The sequence below is a fragment of the Camellia sinensis genome, chromosome 3, assembly GCF_055761805.1.
Source record: "Camellia sinensis isolate YWXY chromosome 3, ASM5576180v1, whole genome shotgun sequence".
NCBI classification, from domain to species: Eukaryota; Viridiplantae; Streptophyta; class Magnoliopsida; order Ericales; family Theaceae; genus Camellia; species Camellia sinensis.
The window spans coordinates 11,412,828-11,431,193 of NC_138963.1; the positions used below are offsets into that span (position 1 = coordinate 11,412,828).

An 18,366-nucleotide genomic window follows, 5' to 3' on the forward strand; every position below is an offset into this window, starting at 1 on the left:
TTAAAATTAATCTTTTTAAAAAAATACAATTTGGTTTCATAAATTGATTTGTTCCATGAATTATTTTTATTTTATTATATTTTCTATTTATAAAATAATTTTTTTTTAACACAAACTCACCCCTTCAACTTCACAGGACCGCGGGACCCAGAAGATGGCTTCGTCCCTGTTAATGCTAGGGACACCAAATTTTCTACCAAATAAATGACCAAATGTCTCACATGGATGTGGGGTCCGCAATTTTGTGGGTCCCACACCCATGTGAGACATTTGGTCATTTATTTGGTAGAAAATTTGGGACCTCTAGCATTTTCCTGTTAAGTTTGTTGTTTTGTTTGTTATAGTGAAAGAATTAATGAAGAATTAATGAACCCTCATATTAATTTACAAAAAAAAAAAAAAAAAAGTAAAACGGTGGCGTTTTACGTCACAGCAGTCACTGCTGTGAATCCTCCACAGTAGGGACCCCTCCTCTCAAATAATAACGAATTTACCTTAGCGATGCGATTTAGTGCGATTTTAACGATTTCGACAATTTTAACAGTATTATGCACAACCCTATTCGCTTTAACCAAACCCCAACTTCCCAAACAAAATTTAAAAACTAATACATATATATATAAATTTATTTAATGATTTTTCAAACTAAAATAAACGAACCCTTATTGTTACTAGCCCATTCGTTGAGGCCGACCTCATTCCAAATTGGGACACACGAGCCTGAAGATTTGCCATTGAAGGCTTGACACCAACGCTTCTGCAATTTGTTGCTGCTGTAACATCTTTCTTTTGTTGTAAGGACTGGATCGAGCCTGAAGTAAGTTTTATTTACATTATTTTTAACATTGCATAGTTGGAATTTCATTATGCTATTTTGGGTCTCTTTTGATTCTTATTTTTTTTTCTCTGTTATTCAATTGATGCTCATTCTTCTCTTTTTCCATGTGAAGATATGATATTAGGGTTTTAAATTTGGAATTTTTTTTGGTTTTTTTTTTTTTGGGGGTTAAAAATTGATGTTAAAAATCGCGACTTTGGTTAAAAGTAGTAGTATTTCATGACTTCATTGACATTGAACTTTGGGTGGTGGTGTGTAAAACATAGTTAATCGCTAAAGTTGTTTTAGAGTTTTATATCTTGAAGAATTTTGCATTTTTGTTGCAAACCAACTGTTTGATAAATGTCCTGAGAGACAGTCTTTATATACCGTTGAAAAGTTGTTTTAGTGGTTTGTATCTTGAAGAATGTACAATTTTTGTTGCAAACCAACTGTTTGATAAATGTCCTCAGAGATAATCCAAATGTGGGATGGGAAAACTTTATATCCACTCAATACAATTTCCTATCCTATCCAGATAAATCCTGTCCGACCCGGCTCTCCAACATGGCCTAAGAGCTTTTCACCGGCATAAAACTCTGTGATGTAAGATTTTATAAATATCTAAGGGATACATACTTGTAACTTTCTCATCAGTATATGTAGCAGCAAGAATGTAGACTAATATATTTCCAAATTGCTATGGGTTAACTGCCAATGAGGAACTATGAGTTTTTTGACTGGTTAAATAATGCGCGATGTTTTTTCACTTGAATTGTAAACTGATTTGATGCTTCACTATTTTTTTGTTTTTTGTTTTTTGATAAGCAAGATAATACTTCACTATTAAGCATATCTACTGCAAATCTTGGCCCTTGTAATTTATTTCTTGACATCTCTTATGCAGATGAGTTCATTCTTCACCTGACATGCATCTGTTTGTGGAAATACTGGTATGGGAACCCAAAATCTTCTGTGGAGTTTTGCCAAGAAATATTTCACGTTTGGACTCATAGCCCTTACCGTTTCAGATCGTTATGCTAGTGTTGTTCCTATTCGAGGTGTCTCTATGTCTCCCACATTCAATCCCCACGGCAGCACTTTGACAGGATTGACTGGTAACATTTTAAAGAAAATTGGGACAAAGTGTTTTACCTTGATAGTAAACTTCATCACGTTAATCATTCATATATCGCTGCAGATGACTACGTTTTGGTGGAGAAATTTTGCCTTGATAAGTACAAGTTTTCTCAGGGTGACGTGGTAGTTTTCTGGTAATTTCTACTTGCCAATGTTTGATTGCTCTTCTTCATTATTGCCGTCTTTAGAATATGAAGTGTTGTATGATTGTGTGATGGCTAATCTGTTTTAGGATTTTATTGCTAAGTAGAGGCCCAATTGCTTGTGAAGGGAGTTTCCTTCCTGAAGTAGGTCTTGGTAGCTGGGCATATGGGTTCAAATTAGTTGAGCTGAGCCAAGTAGACATTGGGCTGTTTGGGGTAACTGTCTAGGTAGGACTCCGTGCATACTTGCCTTGAGTTGAAGCCTTGGCCAAAAAACATGTTGAGGCTTGCTTCAATAATTGCATACAACCCTAGACTGGAGACCTTGTTGATGAACAAGCAAAAATCAAGCTCTAGCTCGAATCAAGATTTCTCTTGCATCGATATCAAGGTCAAACTTGATTTTGTGAAATACACGGCAAGTAACTGAGTGTTCAATGTGATAATCTACCTGTGGATAATGATAATAATACAAAAAAGACTAAAGATAGGGCATATCAAGAGTAAACCTTCAAAACTGATGGCAGTATGCATCTCTGTGTTTTTTGGCCTTTCCTAGTGATGCACAGGCCTGCTCAAGCTTGGTTTGTGGACTGGGTATGCGTGTCAGATTGCTCGACATTGAATGAGTTCGTCACTGAATCGAGCTCCATGTGCTTGAGAAGAGCCTAGTTCAGTCATTCCCCTATGTTGCTTTACCTTGGCGAACACAAATCTTAGACTTTCATCAGTACTAGGATTAACCTATATTAGACACTTGAACTGTGAGCATATATAATATTTGCATAGACATGAGCAAATTTTGATAATTGATCTCATACAGGTATGAGATATGCTTCTAATACCAAGTTCAATGTTAATAGTTAATACTGATATTGCTATGGTGACATCTTTTGCAGCTCCCCAAGTAACCACAAGGAGAAACACATAAAGAGAATCACTGCCTTGCCAGGTGACTGGATCTCAAGTCCTTATGCTCATGATGCTCTGAAGGTTCCAGAAGGCCATTGTTGGGTTGAGGGAGACAATTTTGCTTCTAGCTTGGATTCAAGATCCTTTGGTCCCGTATGTTACCCCTAACTCCATTTTCTTGCGTTGGTTGACTGTGGGTCTTTTTGTTAGTGGTAGACGACTTCGGCATTTCATGTATTTTCCTATTTATGAATTTATAGGTCTGATTTCCTGTTGATATTGGATGCTATTTGTGGAACCTTGGAGGTAGCCAGTGCATGAATAATATTAAATAGAAAGTGCATATGAATATTGAAAAAAAAGTGTATAAAGTTTGTAAAATATTTAAGATAATCAGTTGATTTTAAAAAAAAATTTAATGTAATATTCTTTTGGGTAATACTGTTGTGGTGGTGTGGTGGTCTGAATTAAGAATTGGATTTAGAGGTGTGAACTGTGTGATTTAGCATGTTGCAAAACTAGTTCAAAGAAGAGTAATGTTTCTGTTCCTGGGGTAGGGGGAGGAGTGAAATTATGAATATTGTGCTCAGTTAACTTTCATTGGTAGCATACTTTTCAAATGCCAAGATTTGAAGTTAAAACTCTCCGAATATTGGTGGCGGCTTGCTTCTTTGAGAAGCTATCTTACAGTTATATTGCTTGAAAATTGCTAAATTACATGGTATAATTATTGTAATTGGAATTATAATTATAGATAAATAAACATTTATAGTGAATGCTGATTATTTGATCTCAAACTTGAGACTATTTGTCCTTAACAGAAACCAGCAGACAGTGAACGCTGCTTGCTTCTATTTTTTTTAAATCACATTTTAATCTATGTGGGAAAATTTATGTTTTTTTTTTTTTTTGTTTGTAACATTAGAAGTTGCTGACTAAATCATATCGGCAGATTCCTTTGGGTTTGGTTCAGGGAAGAGTTACCCACATTGTCTGGCCTCCCCGGAGAGTTGGTAAAGTTGAGAGAAGAATTCCTCAAGATGGTCTTCCGTTCTAATTTTTATTTCAACAGCAGGTTCCTCTTCACGCAGAAAGCAAAATTTTCACTTGATTCATTTGACAGTGTGAACATTTGCTAGATGCACCATTTTTCGGATTAGAGCAGTGAGTGATCTGAGTATTAAAAATGTTAGGGGCAATTCAAGGGCTGCTTTTAATTGTACCAAACATAACAATATTTCTTTCATGTTTAATTTCTCCTTCTGTAACTTTAGACCATTCTGTTGAATTATAGCTTTCCATTTTGAAATTTTGACATTATTTATTATTTGTCTGCATTGATTTCTGCTGCAATTTTGGATTACTGCTTTATGGCCCAGAATTTTAAATTGGTTGGCAGCTGTTTTACCCTTTTTTGGGGTTATGAATGTTGTATGGAGATTGTGTTCATAAGTTGAGAGTGTATCTTTGATGGTGTTGTGACTGGAATTAGATGATCAACTAAGTGCATGTTTTGTACACATAGTCAATGCTGAGTTTTGAAATTTGGAAAATTCTATTGCGGGGGGGATCCAAACCAAATTAGGTATGTAGTTCAGATAAAGCAGACTTGATTGCATTGGAGAGACAACGAATGGCAGGGATTTTCTGTTCCCAAATTTTGTCAAGGCATGGATTTTCTATTCCCAAATTTGTTTTCCCCATGTTTCGAAATATTCAACCATTAGATTATATTAAAAAGGGAAATTTAGTGGGAGCTCTTCTATTGGACTATTGTTTGGTAAAAATAATAACTCAATTTATTTTGTTTCACAAATCTTTTAAGAAGGAGGTGCATAGTTAAGTAAGGATAGAGTAAATTTTTTTCATGGATAATATTGTCCATGCATAAATATATATATATATATATATATCTCACAAAACTCTTTTGACGATGAATATTTTTATTTTATTTTATATAAGTTTAAAAATATTTTATGTATATTTTTGGTTGGTTCATCTAGTATGTACTATGTTTTTTTAATATGTATTTTGTTTTTAACATGTTATTGTTAATCTGAATAACATGTTACAATTTACATAAATTTTGATGATATTATTTTATCATTATTATTATTATTATTATTTAAAAATTTTTATAATCAACATCAATCTTGTTTGATAGATGAGGATTTTAAAAATATTAATTTTATTAAAAATTGACATTTAGATAAAAAAAATTATATTATTTTAAAATTTAAAATATTAAATTAGTTATTAAATATATTTTAATAATAGTGATATGTGTTAAATTTTTTAAGATAAATTTTTATATTTGTCAATATATTAAAATTTCATTATGAAGATGTTTTGGTCAAATTAAAAAAAAAACACTCCTCTCATGCTTTCTTTTGTCCACCAATAAGGCTGCAGACATAAAATAAACTATAAAATGAACAAAATCTCATACACTTGCATGTTTATACTTGTGTACTTGTGTCCTTGTACTATAAAATTATTGTTATTATTTATTTTTTTTATATTCTCTCCTTTCCTTGCATGATTATTAAACAGGTGTAACTTTTAATTATTATTATTATTATTTTTCTTCCTTTTATCATTGTTTCTAGCAAATAATAAACAGTGAAACTATTTGTATTAATTAGTGTGCTAACATTAGTTATGACACTATTATTAGTTTTACTCATTACACAAATTATAAATACCAAAAATATTTTAAATTATATCATATCATTAATTGATACACTAATTAGTATACTAGTTGGTTCATATAGTATTATTCAATAGTAAACGAGGAGTTGTGAAGTAGTCTTGCCTGTTTTTATTATTAATGGTGGTGTTATTTATACAAATTACTATATTAATTGAATAATACTATATGTACCAATTAATGTACTACTAATATACTAACAAATGATGTAGCATAATTTTAAAATTTTTGAGTGTTTGTAATTTATATAATAAGTGAGGTCGGTAATAATAGTATAATACTAGTTGGTATATTAGTATGTACATTAATTAGTGCATGTAGTACCACCGATATTAATTAGTGTATCAATACATGCTATAACATTGTAATTTCAAAACTATAAATCTCCTTAATTATACAAATTATAAAAATTCAAAATTAATAAAATTATATCATATTATTTATTAATGCACTAATTAATATACCAATTAATGTATAACTTTATTCTATTATTAAAGGAAAAATTAGTCTAAGGTCCCTCTCTCACTTTTAATAATGGAAGAGATCCATAATATTATTTTATGATGTCTAAAGTCTTTCAACTCCAAACTCATATATCATAGAGAAATTTAAGAAGAAACGAAAGGGCTTCAAAAACTGAGTTTGGTCTCTCTCTTCTCCCCTCTCTCTCTCTCTCTCTCTCTCTCTCTCTCTCTTACATCAACCCCAAACCCTAGCTTGCAGTGGTGACGTTGCTTTGAAATGGTGATCGTTTGTTCCCAGAAATTCTCTATGTTCTGGGTTGTGTTCCTATGCTAGTTTGTGGCATGTCCAGTGGGGTTGTTTGTTTCTAGGTGGGCTCGTCGTTCACTGTGGTGCTTGTGGGTTTACCGACGTGGTCGCGTGGCTCTGGACATGTGTTTTTGTGCAGCATTGATCCAAGTTCGTTTCCGACGGTGCTGGGTTTTACTCTGATGCTGTCGGTTTTTTGCGCCGGTGGTAGCGCTTGTTTCTGGGTTTGCATCGGTGGTCATGGTGTGTGAGGAAGAAAGATGCAGCGTGTTGGCTTCGGCGTGTATCGCACATCTTGTTTCAGCGAGTGGCATCTAGGAGGGCCATTTTTTTAAGCTCAGTCGGCCATGGTGGTCTCTCCGGCGCCGGTGTTTTTGAGGTAGACTGGTGCAAAAGTGTGAGCTTCACGCTCGTTGGCACGAGTTACCACGTTTGTGGTGCCATATGAAATTGTTCGGCGTGCAGATCCTGCAGATGAGTTGATTTTTTTGACCTGTCTGCTCGATATAGGTACTATGCATGCTGATAGCTTATTAGGATGGGTAAAAGCTAATCATCTTCATATATTATAGTGCAAAAAACTGTGGGCTGTGATATTTTTGGTCGGCTCTGGTTACGTCCGCAAAGCTGATTTAGATGATCCATTATCAGAAAGAAATGGTAAATCACGATCACCTGAACTGAATTTTCTCTAGGTGGAAACCAGAGAAATTCTCTGGTTTTTTAGCTGAATTTTCTCTAGGTTGATCCAGATAAATTCTTTGGTTTTGAGATGGAACCTGAAATGTTTAATTTGTATAAAACCCAATGTTTGTGAAATCAAAATTTGAAACCCTCTTGTTGAGAAGGAGAGTAATATTGATGTTGTTCGATTTCATCTCTCATTCTCTCCAGAGAAATTCTCATCATGTGGAATTTCTCTGGAGAAAATTTCTCTGGAAAAGGCTAGAGAAAATCCCATAATTTGCTTGACATCAAGAGTGAAGGTAAGCAAAGCAGCAAATCACAGAGTTATTTGTAAGAAAATTAGAGAAAATTCAACCCTAGAGAAATTTCAAAACATAAAAAATCAAAAAAATTGAACAAATCAAAGAAATTTCAAATTTCTCTAGATAAAAATTTCTCTGAATTGAAATTTCTCTGAACAGAATTTCTCTGGAGCAGAATTTCTTTGGATTAAATTAAGGGATTTAGACATTATGAAAATATTAAATATCCTTTATACTATAAAATCTTAATACCAGAACCTTAAAAAAAAAAAAAAACCATTATTAAATTAGGTGCAAATGTTGTTGGGACATGGGTACAAATGGGTCTTAAGTCGGCTCACGTGGTATAATTTTGGATATAAATTCTATGTGACACAACAAAAGCAATCGAAAGTTGACGAAGGTCAAACCCTAGTTGGAAGAGGAAGAAAATCTAATAATTCAAGCCATGTTTGAGATATTATTTTGGGTTAAAATATTCAAGGATAAAATTGATTATTTTAATAAAATAGAATAAAATATTAAATTTAATTTATAATTATTTTATTTTTTCTCTTATAAAAGTAAAAAAAATTCAAAAAACTACTAAATGAAACTTTTTAATCCCAAATTAAAATAGTAAAAGAGTTAAAAAATTAAAAAATCAACCCACATTAATAAATTTTGTTGAAAGAGGAAATGTAATTTAAATGATTGAATTTAATTCTAATAAGAAACTGTTTAAAGAAAAAGATGATTGCTAGGCAAGCAAGAGAAAGATTGATTTTTTTTTAGAAATAACACGTAGCCGTATGTGATCCTTGTTACACCGAGATTATTCATTTATTGTTTTTTTCACACAAATTTGATTCCATTGAAAATAATTTTGGTATTAGTATTTCTTTCCCATATTAGAAAGAAAAAAATGACAAAAATTAAAGAAGAAAAGGGAAAGGAATGAGTGAGAAAAAAGAGTGAAATTATAGGAAAACCAAGCGAGTGGGACTGAAAAAGTGTTAAAAACCTCCAATCGCAATGTCAGGCACAAAAAGTGGAAGTCTTTTTAATCCAGAACTCTGATTTCTGTCTATCTCTCTCTCGTATAAATAGGGACTGTTTGGGTTTCAATTCCTAATACGATGATTTCTTTCTATGCTCTCTTTCTCTCTCTTAACTGCTGCTGGTAAAATCCCATTTCAAAATCTGGGTTCATCTCTTTCCTCTCTGATTTCAATTGGGTTTGCATTGTATTTTTATGGGTTATTGTTGATTGTTGTTTTTTTGATTGATTCGATTCGATTGCTTTTGTGAGTCTAGAAATGGGGTTTTTTTTGTTTGGATTCGATTGGTTTTATGAGTCTAGTAATGGTTTTTACTTTTGGGTAACGTTGGGATATTAATTTTCTATTAAATAAATGAGTTATTTAATTATTTATTTGGTGATATATTTAATCATTTATTATTTATTTAGTAGAAAATGTAGGCTTTTTGTTTTGGTTGTAATGGGACACTGTGTGATTGTAACAGAGGAGAGACATGGGTAGGCTTTTCTTGATCACTCTTGAAGGGAACATCTATAGCTGCAAACACTGCCAAACCCATTTCGGTCTCTCCGAGGACATCCTTTCTAAGGTTCCCATCTCTCTCTCTCTCTCTCTCTCTCTCTCTCTCTACCTTACCTCTTCTGGTTAAATGTATGAGTTTTTGATGGATAATCACTGGATTCCTCTGGGTTGGGGCATTAAGAGCAGACCCATTACTGTTAAAACTAAGAAAATGAAATGAAAATGGGAATTGAATTTTGGGTTAAAGGGCATTCTGTTGTTAGTTGAAGGGCGAAATTAGTTTTGTATGATAAGAGTAATTGAAGGCATTGAAAATTGCAATTGCAATTGCAATTGGTTTTAGCTAAATGTATTGCCAAAGCTTGCCCAAGGAAGCTTAGCATTCCTTTTTCTAAATGTTGTTTGGTCTTTGTATATATACATGGGAATGCAATATCTTAAGATTTCTACTTTTTATGGAAGTCATTCACATTGGTTCTTGCTGTCTGCTGGCAATTACTCTTTGTTGATTTTGAAGGAACTATCATTAGTATTGCTGCCCAATCTTTCATATAAAGCTTAATTGAATGTGTTCTTTGCAAGAGTAATCAGTTTGAATTTCTCCTAGGTCAAAGCTCCTATGGTACTCACTTTTTAGAAGACTCCACTGCTTCAAATGTTATCTGATCCATTTCTTCTGTAGCATTGCTTTGTTTTCTTTTGTTTCTTGATTTGCATGATTGTGGTTAGGTGGACTTAAGATCAGGATATATGTGAGTATTTTATGAGCTTAACTTAAAAGAAGGTTTATGGATTGAAATGGATTAGGTGGACTAAGATAAGGATACAAGTGAATACCTTATGAGCTGATGAAAGAAGATTTAGGGATGAAGTGCATATCTATGGGTCAAAGACAATTTCTCTGGGATTGCCATGGTGAATTCGTAGTACTTATTCAATGTATGATATCCTTGCAATGATGTTCATATGTTGGTATTGAAGGGCCGATGAGCTTGGACAGTTATATTTTTTTTTTTTGCAATTTTTTTTCCCCCTTGCTAACCATAGTTGCACAAAGTGGAAGTAGGGGCGGGGGTGGGAGTGGGAGTGGGAACTGGAGTTGGAGTGGGGATGGGGGAGCGAGGCCCTACAGAAGAGTTTGAGGTTAGCAGCAGGAGCGAGGTTATACAAATCTGTCCAATTCTAATGCTTACTACCTTATATTGCTCCTTTTGTCTATGGTTCAGAGTGGGAGCTGGAGCGGGGATGGGGGTGTGAGGGCCCTACAGAAGAGTTTAACGTTGGAGCAGGAGCGAGGATATAGTATGCACCGAAAAAAGGAGCGAGGATTTACAAATCAGTCCAATTCTAATGCTTACTACCTTATATTGCTCCTTTTGTCTATGGTTCGGAGGCTAAATCCTATTTTACCACAAGTTAAAATACATAGCTGTCATCATATGAGGCTTTTTGGACATTAAAGGATACTGGTGAAGAGATCTGTGTTATTCATGGGCTTACTTGTGTTGTGTCTAGCTTATGTGCTTTTCAATATTATTTCTTCCCATTTGAGAGAATTTAGAGCACCCTCCATGTTACCGCACAAAAGTTATAGAATCATCTCTGTTCCACTTGTTTTAACAGAAATCTAGATTTATCCTTCTCTGCTATGCACTTGGTGCCCCATTTTGCCTGTTAGTGCTTAGTGGAAATATACAGGTATATATCCTACCTAACATTGTGTTTTCCCTATGTTTCCAGTCTTTCCACTGCAAGCATGGGAAGGCATATCTCTTTGATAAGGTGTAAGTGTTCTTTGATTTTGGTGCTCCTTTTTAAATTAGTAACCATGTAATGTAAGTCATAGATTGTCGGTGATTAGGACCTTCTTGCATCTTGATGTCTAATGATTGTATGCTTACAGTCAAAGCTATCAATGCATGCATGCATTTAGATATGTTAATATAATAGTTATGTCTTTTTGCATGTTGGACTCCCTTTAAATTGCTATATCTATACAATATATATGTGTGTTTGTGTATAGATTATGAAAGGGAACACCTCTGTTTGTGTGAATTCAAAGATGATGTTGTGTAATGCTTTTTTACTATTCCAATATGCTACGAAGTTTGGCAACTGATTTTATATCCCCAGAAAACTGAAATCTTCACTCAAGAGAGAACCCACCCACGGGCTGTTGGGGAGTGAGGTGTTTTTCCATTTTTTTTTTTTTACAGTAGCATTAGTTACATAGTTACTATGCAATGGCTAATCACATAACCTCAATAGTGTGCGGACCTGGCAGGCTCATTCATGATTCATGCCATATGTAATTTTCACATGCAAAACGCCTTCCAATGACATTGCGCTTCCTCAATGTACAGTGTGAATGTCACCTTCGGAGACAAAGAAGAGCGGATGATGATGACTGGAATGCATATTGTTGTTGACATATTCTGTGTTGGATGCGGCTCAATCGTGGGGTGGAAATATGTAAGATGGCTTGCTTTTGTTTTGTGCTGTGGCTATTAGGTCTCTTTGTTCTCCCTTTTTTAATTTTGTTTATATATTTTTTTTGTGAATTTTAGGAGGCTGCTCATGAGAAGAGCCAAAAGTACAAGGAAGGGAAATTTATTCTTGAGAGGTACTAAATATTATTTATAGATTACAATTTTGTCGCCAAGCAATTTGAAACACAATTTTTTTGGTTGAGCAGGTTTAAGATTTTGGGTCCTGATGGAAGTCACTATATGGATCAGGAAGCTCAGATTGGTGGAAGCGATCCTGATGATGCTTGATTAGCCTCTCCCTTTGTCTTGTTTTCTTTCTTCATTAGTTTCGGTTAACTGGTTTTTAACTGTACATTCTTTGCACCTTGCCATTCTTATTCTACCCTATTAGTTTCAATCATATTTTTGGATTAGTTGTTGCTAGAGACCAGTTTTGCAGAACAGTTAGAATCATATTCAGATTCTAGTAGATTTTATTAATAAATTCTGTTTAAGATGCATCTATTGTTGGATTGCCGGTGTGTTTAGCTCACTGCTTCTTGGCACCCCTGCATATTACTTGTACTGGACGATGTTGTTGCCCAGGTCTTTTGTTGTTTCTATGATCACTTTGGTTTGATTGCCAATGTTTTTGTGTGGAGACAACTGGTTGACATTGATGTTTATCATTTCCTGGAACAAAATTAGACTTGCCTTTGGAACAGATTGGAGTTCATTCATGGCGCGCATGTGATGCACAGTGATGTGATCGAAGAAGGTAATCGTTTGCGCGATCTATGCATAGAAAATTTCTTTTATTTTCTAGTGCTTTTTAGAAGAAACTAAAAGTTTGGTTATCATTCTAAGTACAACTTCCACGACTTTCATACTGAAACTGACTTAAAAATTTTAATTTTTTTTTTCTATTGAAATTTGGGAATATAAAATTCTTAAAAACTTGTTTAGTTCTGTTCTTAAAAACTTATATAATCACTAAGGTTTGACTCTCCTCTCATTTATCCAGTTTACAAGTTTTAAGGGGTAGGTAACTTATACGTGCATATATAATGACTGCCAATTGAGTCTCATCTCGATTGTCCGGTTTATAAGTTTAAGGAGATGGCCTCTAAGATCCGAGTTTACACGTCTGGTTGGGTCCAAAAGACTTTGCCTTCACCCCAAGGCAATCTTATTAAGCACGATAAATTTGAGATAAGGTAGCAAGTCTCTTTCCAGCACCCACATATGTTTTTCTGCAGAAGTGGGTTTGAAAAACGAGTAAAGTTGTTAAAAAGAGCAAAAGGGTTTGGACATTTGTGTTTGTTCACTCTAATACTATATATGCAGCATCATTGAACAAGTTGATTTTGAATTGCATAAGCCATTGAAATGATTTTAAAACTCTCTTTTATTGTTTCTGTGCATACGCGAGAGTTGAATTACTGTTCATATTTCATACTGGTCGGCACCGAAATTTACACCTCAAATATTAGGCCTCATTTGTAGACTTTCTTTTTGAAAATAATAACATGAATTTTATTTGAAAAATTCAAACAAAACAAATGAAAAGAATTTGGAAACTCGTTCCAATTGAGGAATTCTCAATGTTAGGCTATTGATTTCTACAATAACAGAGTTTCAATATGTTTAGATTTGTTTATTAAGGTTTTAATAAGTTTGAACTCAAGTCAGAATTCAACAAAAATTTAATAAACTGAGCTCGTGCCGAGTTAGTTACGCTTGACTCGAGCTCGAGCCTATTTACGAGCCTTAACTAGTCAAAAAAATTATAAATTCATGCTTACGTATAAAATTAAAGTTACAATTGAAACTTTAATAATACAATTATATACAATATATATAAATATCTTTAAAAAAAGATTTATCTTATCAAAATAATAATATCTAGGGTAAATTGCAAATACACCACTGGGGTTTGATTAAAATACGAATCACCCCCTGTGGTTTTGAAAATTACAATCCACCTCCTGAGATCTCTAATTTCATAACAAATCGTCCATTTTATTAATAAATCATCAAGTCAGTTAACAGTTTTTAATGATATAAAAAATATGTTTCAATTAATAATTTAGGTAATTTTATTATTGTACAGAAGAGTAATTATGAATTTCATTTTTTCAGTTAGTTCTGTTAAATAAAAAATTCTAATAAGGGTGTATTTGTAATTTTTCAAACCACAGGGGCCAATCTGTATTTCAAGCAAATCTCAGTAAGTGTATTTGTAATTTACCCATGTATTATCTATAGTTAACTATTATTTACATATAAATAAAATTAGCTATTATTTACATTTATATTATTTTTCATATATATTATTAACATATTTACCCTAATTTATATATATATTTTTATATTATTTAATATAATCAATAATATATTTATTTTATTATTTAAATAAATGTTAAGAAGCCGAACTAACAAACCTGACTTTAGTATGTTTGTGATTATTTATTAAGATTTTAACGAGTTTAAACTTGAGCTCGAACGCAATAAAAAATTTAATGAACTGAGTTTGAACAGGTCCTTACCAAGACAAACTCGAGTTTATTTACGAACGATTCTATTCATTTACCATCCTAATCAAAATAGAGACATTTTATTTATTTTTATTTTGACTTTCTACACGTATAGCTAGCGTCCAATACTTGGTAAAAGTATCTATCTCACTAAGTATAACCTTGTTTTAATTTTTTATTACTTTACTTAGATATAACAAATGGAGATTGCTATTTTTATGCTATAAATTTTTTTGAAAACGTCCCCTCAAGCTTTGTGCAAAATTATCTATTTAAAAAAATATATTATTGTTGCTCAAATGTCATGTCGACAATTATGTTAGAATTTGGTGTTTATGTAAATCCCAAAAAAATAATAATAATAAAAAAAATTGGGTGTGTTTTTTCTACACAAAATGCATGATATAATGGTGTCGTTTTGTTAAAGTTGCTCTTATTTAACGTGCACAGAAGAACTAATTAATAAGATTTCGACAAAATTAAATAATTACTCGGTAATTTGGCGCATGGCTAGGTTGTAGTTGATACTACACGGCAACGTCGACATGACCAAAAATTGATTGCTAATATAATTATAATACACACAACAGATCTATGAGGAGGTTGTTGGGTTATCTATGCACTTGATGTGATCGAATAATTAAAAAAACTGTTTCTTAATATTTTATGAAAACAATTCAGTTTCATTTCAATCATGATCGAATTTAGAAGACCATGTAGAACTACAGCTAGGTAATTAAAATAGTTAATTTGATAATTTATAGAGATGACACAAAAATTAAAAAAATTTGACATCTTTTTCAATCTTTGAAACACCCTGTTTGTTTGACGCAATTACATAACATATACTTCTTTATAAATTAATTCCAAATAATTAAATCATAAGTGATAGGAGTGTTGGAACAATCTTTTGTGTAAAAAATAAATTGAAACCAAATCAAACAAATAAAATAAATAACTTACTCAATTTATTTTATCGAACCAAATGAATAATAAAAAGATCAAGTCAAGTGTATGATATTCTGTCCTTAAGACAGATTTGCCCCGTTACGGTGCTTACGGACAAATGGCGTCCATCTCCCATGATACAATGATCTTCACAAATTGTAGTAGCACTCCAAACAATTTGTTCGGCGAATAAAACTTGTGTTCTAAACTCTATAAATTTTTTTCTAAAATAATATGAAGAATAATTGATGCAAGAGAGCAAAATCTGGACAGCAAAAATGAATTTTTTCTAGTCCTAAAACCTGCTAGAAATGGCTGTATTTATAGGCAAACAATGGCTGTTCAGATCTGTCTGAATAGATATGAAAGGAATGAACAGGTGCAGTTTCAAAATTCAAATAGATAACTGCTTCAACTAAAACAGATCTGCTGGCAGTTTTAACAAAAAACTGCACAGCAGTTATATCTATTCTGGGCAGTTTGAATCTGTTCAGGTGCAACAAATTTAAGACCTGTTTGGACTGTTTTAATCTGTTGTGGAATTAATCTGAAAGAGGCATAATTTTTTTTACACAAAATTTGAATTCAAATTTAATTTGAAATATAAATGATTTCCTGCAAGAATTTTTTGAAAAAATTCAAATAAAATTTGTCAAAAAAAATAATGTTAGAACCAACTTGACACACAACCCACACCCGGGGCGACGCGCACGCGCGTGTGGTGGTTTAAGCCAAGGTTCCTTTGTCCATAACTCCTCATTTCTACAAACTTGGAGTGCCCCTTGGGGCCCAACCCAAGTGCTGCCACCTTGAATTTATATACATATATAAGTTCTTTTCAAGTTTCAATGTGAGACAAGCCTTACAAGGAAACTCACATTTAATTCTTTAAATGTCCATTTCATGAATCCGAAAATGACATCAAGTTCCCATTCACTCATAAATAGTTTTGACGAACTGTCTTCACCGTGTAACTTGTCATGTGACAAGGAACACGTCACCTCTTCGGACCCACTCCAAAAGACGTTTGGGGCCCACTCAAAATTAGGCTCAAAGTTGATCCAAAATAAGCCTATAAAAAACCAATATTCCAACAATCCCCCACGTGAATGGAATTTGACGGAGAGAAAATGTAACAACATGATCTAATTATAGAGAGTACATAAATTGAAAATATTCCGCATAGGATAGGTAGTTTTTGGACTTGAACCTTCCCTTGTGAGACACTATTGAATTTACTAGCTAACTAGTGAATATGATGTCTTGAACTGTTCAGTCATTTGTGTAAACCAAGACAATAAAACTCACACTGTATATCACCAGACACAGTTTAGTTCTCACTATTGTGTTCATTTTGGCCCTGGACAACCAGGTATTTCATGAGTGCTCTAGAGATTTGTAGCCATTCACAAATCTCATAGAACCGGCCCAGTTCACACTCACATAGGTGATTCTTATGAAGAGTATTCTGCCATACTCCACTAGGTTTACCTAGACATAAGAATCATTAAAAGTATTACTTAACCTAAAACACTGCAGACGTCACTATTTTATTATAGAAATGGGTAGGAGTTAGACTCCCCAGTGATCCTTCTGAGTTATACACAACTTGGTTGCCCCTTTGAACCTAGATCTTGGGATCTCTAGTCAACTAGGTTGGGTTGCCGTTGTGGTAACTCTTATTTAATAAGCTTAAGTCCCATTTCTCTTGTTGAATTCTCAACTAACTCTCTTGCTAACCCTTTGGTTAGTGGATCCGTTATGTTGTTTTTAGACTTCACATATTCAATGGAAATAATTCCATTAGAGAGTAGTTGTCTCATGGTGTTATGTCAACGACGAATATATAGTGACTTACCGTTATACATATGACTCTATGCTCTATCAATTGTTGATTGACTATCACAATGTATGCATATAGCATGCATCGGTTTTGGCCACATTGAAATATCTTCAAGGAAGTGGCGAAGCCATTCTGCTTCTTCCCCAACTTTATTTAAAGCTATGAATTCTGATTACATAATAGATATAGCTATGCAAGTCTGTTTGGAAGATTTCCAAGATATAGTCGCACCACCAAGAGTAAAGACATACCCACTGGCGGACTTTGAGTCTCTAGTATCCGCTATCCAATTTGCATCACAGTATCCTTTAATTACTGCTGGATATCTAGTATAATTAAGCCCAATGTTACGAGTAAATCTGAGGTATCTTAGAACCCTTATAATTGCTTTCCAGTGTTCTACTTCTGGATTACTCGTATATCTACTTAATTTACTTACTGCATAAGCTATATCCGGGCGAGTGTAGTTCATCAAGTACATTAAGCTTCCAATAACTTGGGCATATTCTAATTGAGAAATACTATCCTGTACATTTTTAGAAAGAAACAAATTAACATGCACAAGTGTTTTAGCAAAATCATCATCATCTTTGCTGAATTTGTCAAGTATTTTCTCAATGTAATGAGATTGTGACAAAGCATATCCTTCTAATGTTTTGGTAATTTTCATACCAAGAATTATATCAGCAATGCCCATGTCCTTCATGTCAAAATGTTTATTCAACATTTTCTTCGTAGTTTTAATCATGTCATTATTACCACATGTGATGAGTATATCATCCACATAAAGACATACTATAACATAACATTTTTCTATACTTTTAATATAAACACATTTGTCACACTCATTAATTTTAAATCCATTTGACATCATTGCTTTGTCAAATTTCTCATGCCATTGCTTTGGCGCATGTTTTAAACCATATAATGATTTAACCAATTTACACACTTTCTTTTCTTTTCCTGGAACAGAAAATCCTTCTGGTTGTTCCATGTAAATTTCTTCATCTAACTCACCATTTAAGAAAACAATTTTCACATCTATTTAATGAATTGCTAGATTGTATAAAGATGCAATAGCAATTAGTATTCTAATGGATGTTATTCTAGTAACCGGTGAGTATGTGCCAAAGTAATCAATACTTTCTTTTTGTCTAAAACCTTTGACCACAAGTCTTGCCTTGTATTTGTTAATTGATCCATCTGTTTTCATTTTTCTTTTGAAAATCCACTTGTACCCAAGAGGTTTACAACCTGGTGGCAAATTCACCAATTCCCAAGTGTGATTTTGCAGGATGGATTCAACTTCATTGTTTACAGCTTTTTTCCATAAAGGAGTATCAGGACTGGACATAACTTCTTTAAAAATTAAGGGCTCATTTTCTAACAAAAATGTTAGAAAATCTGAACCAAAAGATTTTAAGGTTCTAGTACGTTTACTACGCCTAAGTTCCTCTTCCTCATTTTGATCTATCTTTTGCTCTTGTTCTTGATCATGTTCTTGATCTTGACTAGTAATAGCATCATGAGATCTTTTGTTAATA

The 18,366-nt window shown here is 33.2% G+C and overlaps 2 protein-coding genes across 9 annotated transcripts; both read left to right on the forward strand.

Moving 5' to 3' along the window:
- The first annotated feature begins 615 nt into the window (after window positions 1-615).
- On the forward strand, window positions 616-4,321 carry LOC114287481 (Peptidase S24/S26A/S26B/S26C family protein). 5 transcript variants are annotated; one of them, XM_028230855.2, is made up of 6 exons: window positions 643-817; window positions 1,356-1,423; window positions 1,725-1,935; window positions 2,019-2,091; window positions 3,000-3,165; window positions 3,938-4,321. In XM_028230855.2, the coding sequence occupies exons 3-6, from the start codon at window positions 1,773-1,775 to the stop codon at window positions 4,067-4,069; spliced, it is 534 nt and encodes a 177-aa protein (XP_028086656.2). In that variant the 5' UTR covers window positions 643-817; window positions 1,356-1,423; window positions 1,725-1,772; the 3' UTR covers window positions 4,070-4,321. The 5 variants fall into 5 exon arrangements, with proteins under 5 accessions (XP_028086655.2, XP_028086658.2, XP_028086656.2 ...); XM_082919064.1 differs by having other exon boundaries at window positions 3,965-4,321; XM_028230854.2 differs by lacking the exon at window positions 1,356-1,423 and having other exon boundaries at window positions 616-817.
- A 3,985-nt stretch (window positions 4,322-8,306) lies between these two features.
- On the forward strand, window positions 8,307-12,015 carry LOC114287483 (protein yippee-like). 4 transcript variants are annotated; one of them, XM_028230861.2, is made up of 6 exons: window positions 8,307-8,644; window positions 8,989-9,093; window positions 10,767-10,810; window positions 11,390-11,498; window positions 11,594-11,649; window positions 11,722-12,015. In XM_028230861.2, exons 2-6 carry the CDS (start codon window positions 8,998-9,000, stop codon window positions 11,801-11,803), a joined length of 387 nt encoding a protein of 128 aa, XP_028086662.1. In that variant the 5' UTR covers window positions 8,307-8,644; window positions 8,989-8,997; the 3' UTR covers window positions 11,804-12,015. The 4 variants fall into 4 exon arrangements, with proteins under 4 accessions (XP_028086662.1, XP_028086663.1, XP_028086661.1 ...); XM_028230862.2 differs by having other exon boundaries at window positions 8,329-8,498; XM_028230860.2 differs by having other exon boundaries at window positions 8,389-8,668.
- Window positions 12,016-18,366: the final 6,351 nt, after the last annotated feature.

Excerpts from the sequence above, each read along its gene's own strand:
- LOC114287481 (XM_028230854.2), top strand. The coding sequence starts at position 1,773 with ATGGGAACCCAAAATCTTCTGTGGAGTTTTGCCAAGAAATATTTCACG. Across the intron at positions 1,936-2,018 it reads CACTTTGACAGGATTGACTG|ATGACTACGTTTTGGTGGAG; the intron begins GTAACATTTTAA and ends ATATCGCTGCAG. Across the intron at positions 2,092-2,999 it reads GGTGACGTGGTAGTTTTCTG|CTCCCCAAGTAACCACAAGG; the intron begins GTAATTTCTACT and ends CATCTTTTGCAG.
- LOC114287483 (XM_028230858.2), top strand. The coding sequence starts at position 10,244 with ATGGTTCAGAGTGGGAGCTGGAGCGGGGATGGGGGTGTGAGGGCCCTA. Across the intron at positions 10,811-11,389 it reads GCATATCTCTTTGATAAGGT|TGTGAATGTCACCTTCGGAG; the intron begins GTAAGTGTTCTT and ends CTCAATGTACAG. Across the intron at positions 11,499-11,593 it reads CAATCGTGGGGTGGAAATAT|GAGGCTGCTCATGAGAAGAG; the intron begins GTAAGATGGCTT and ends TGTGAATTTTAG.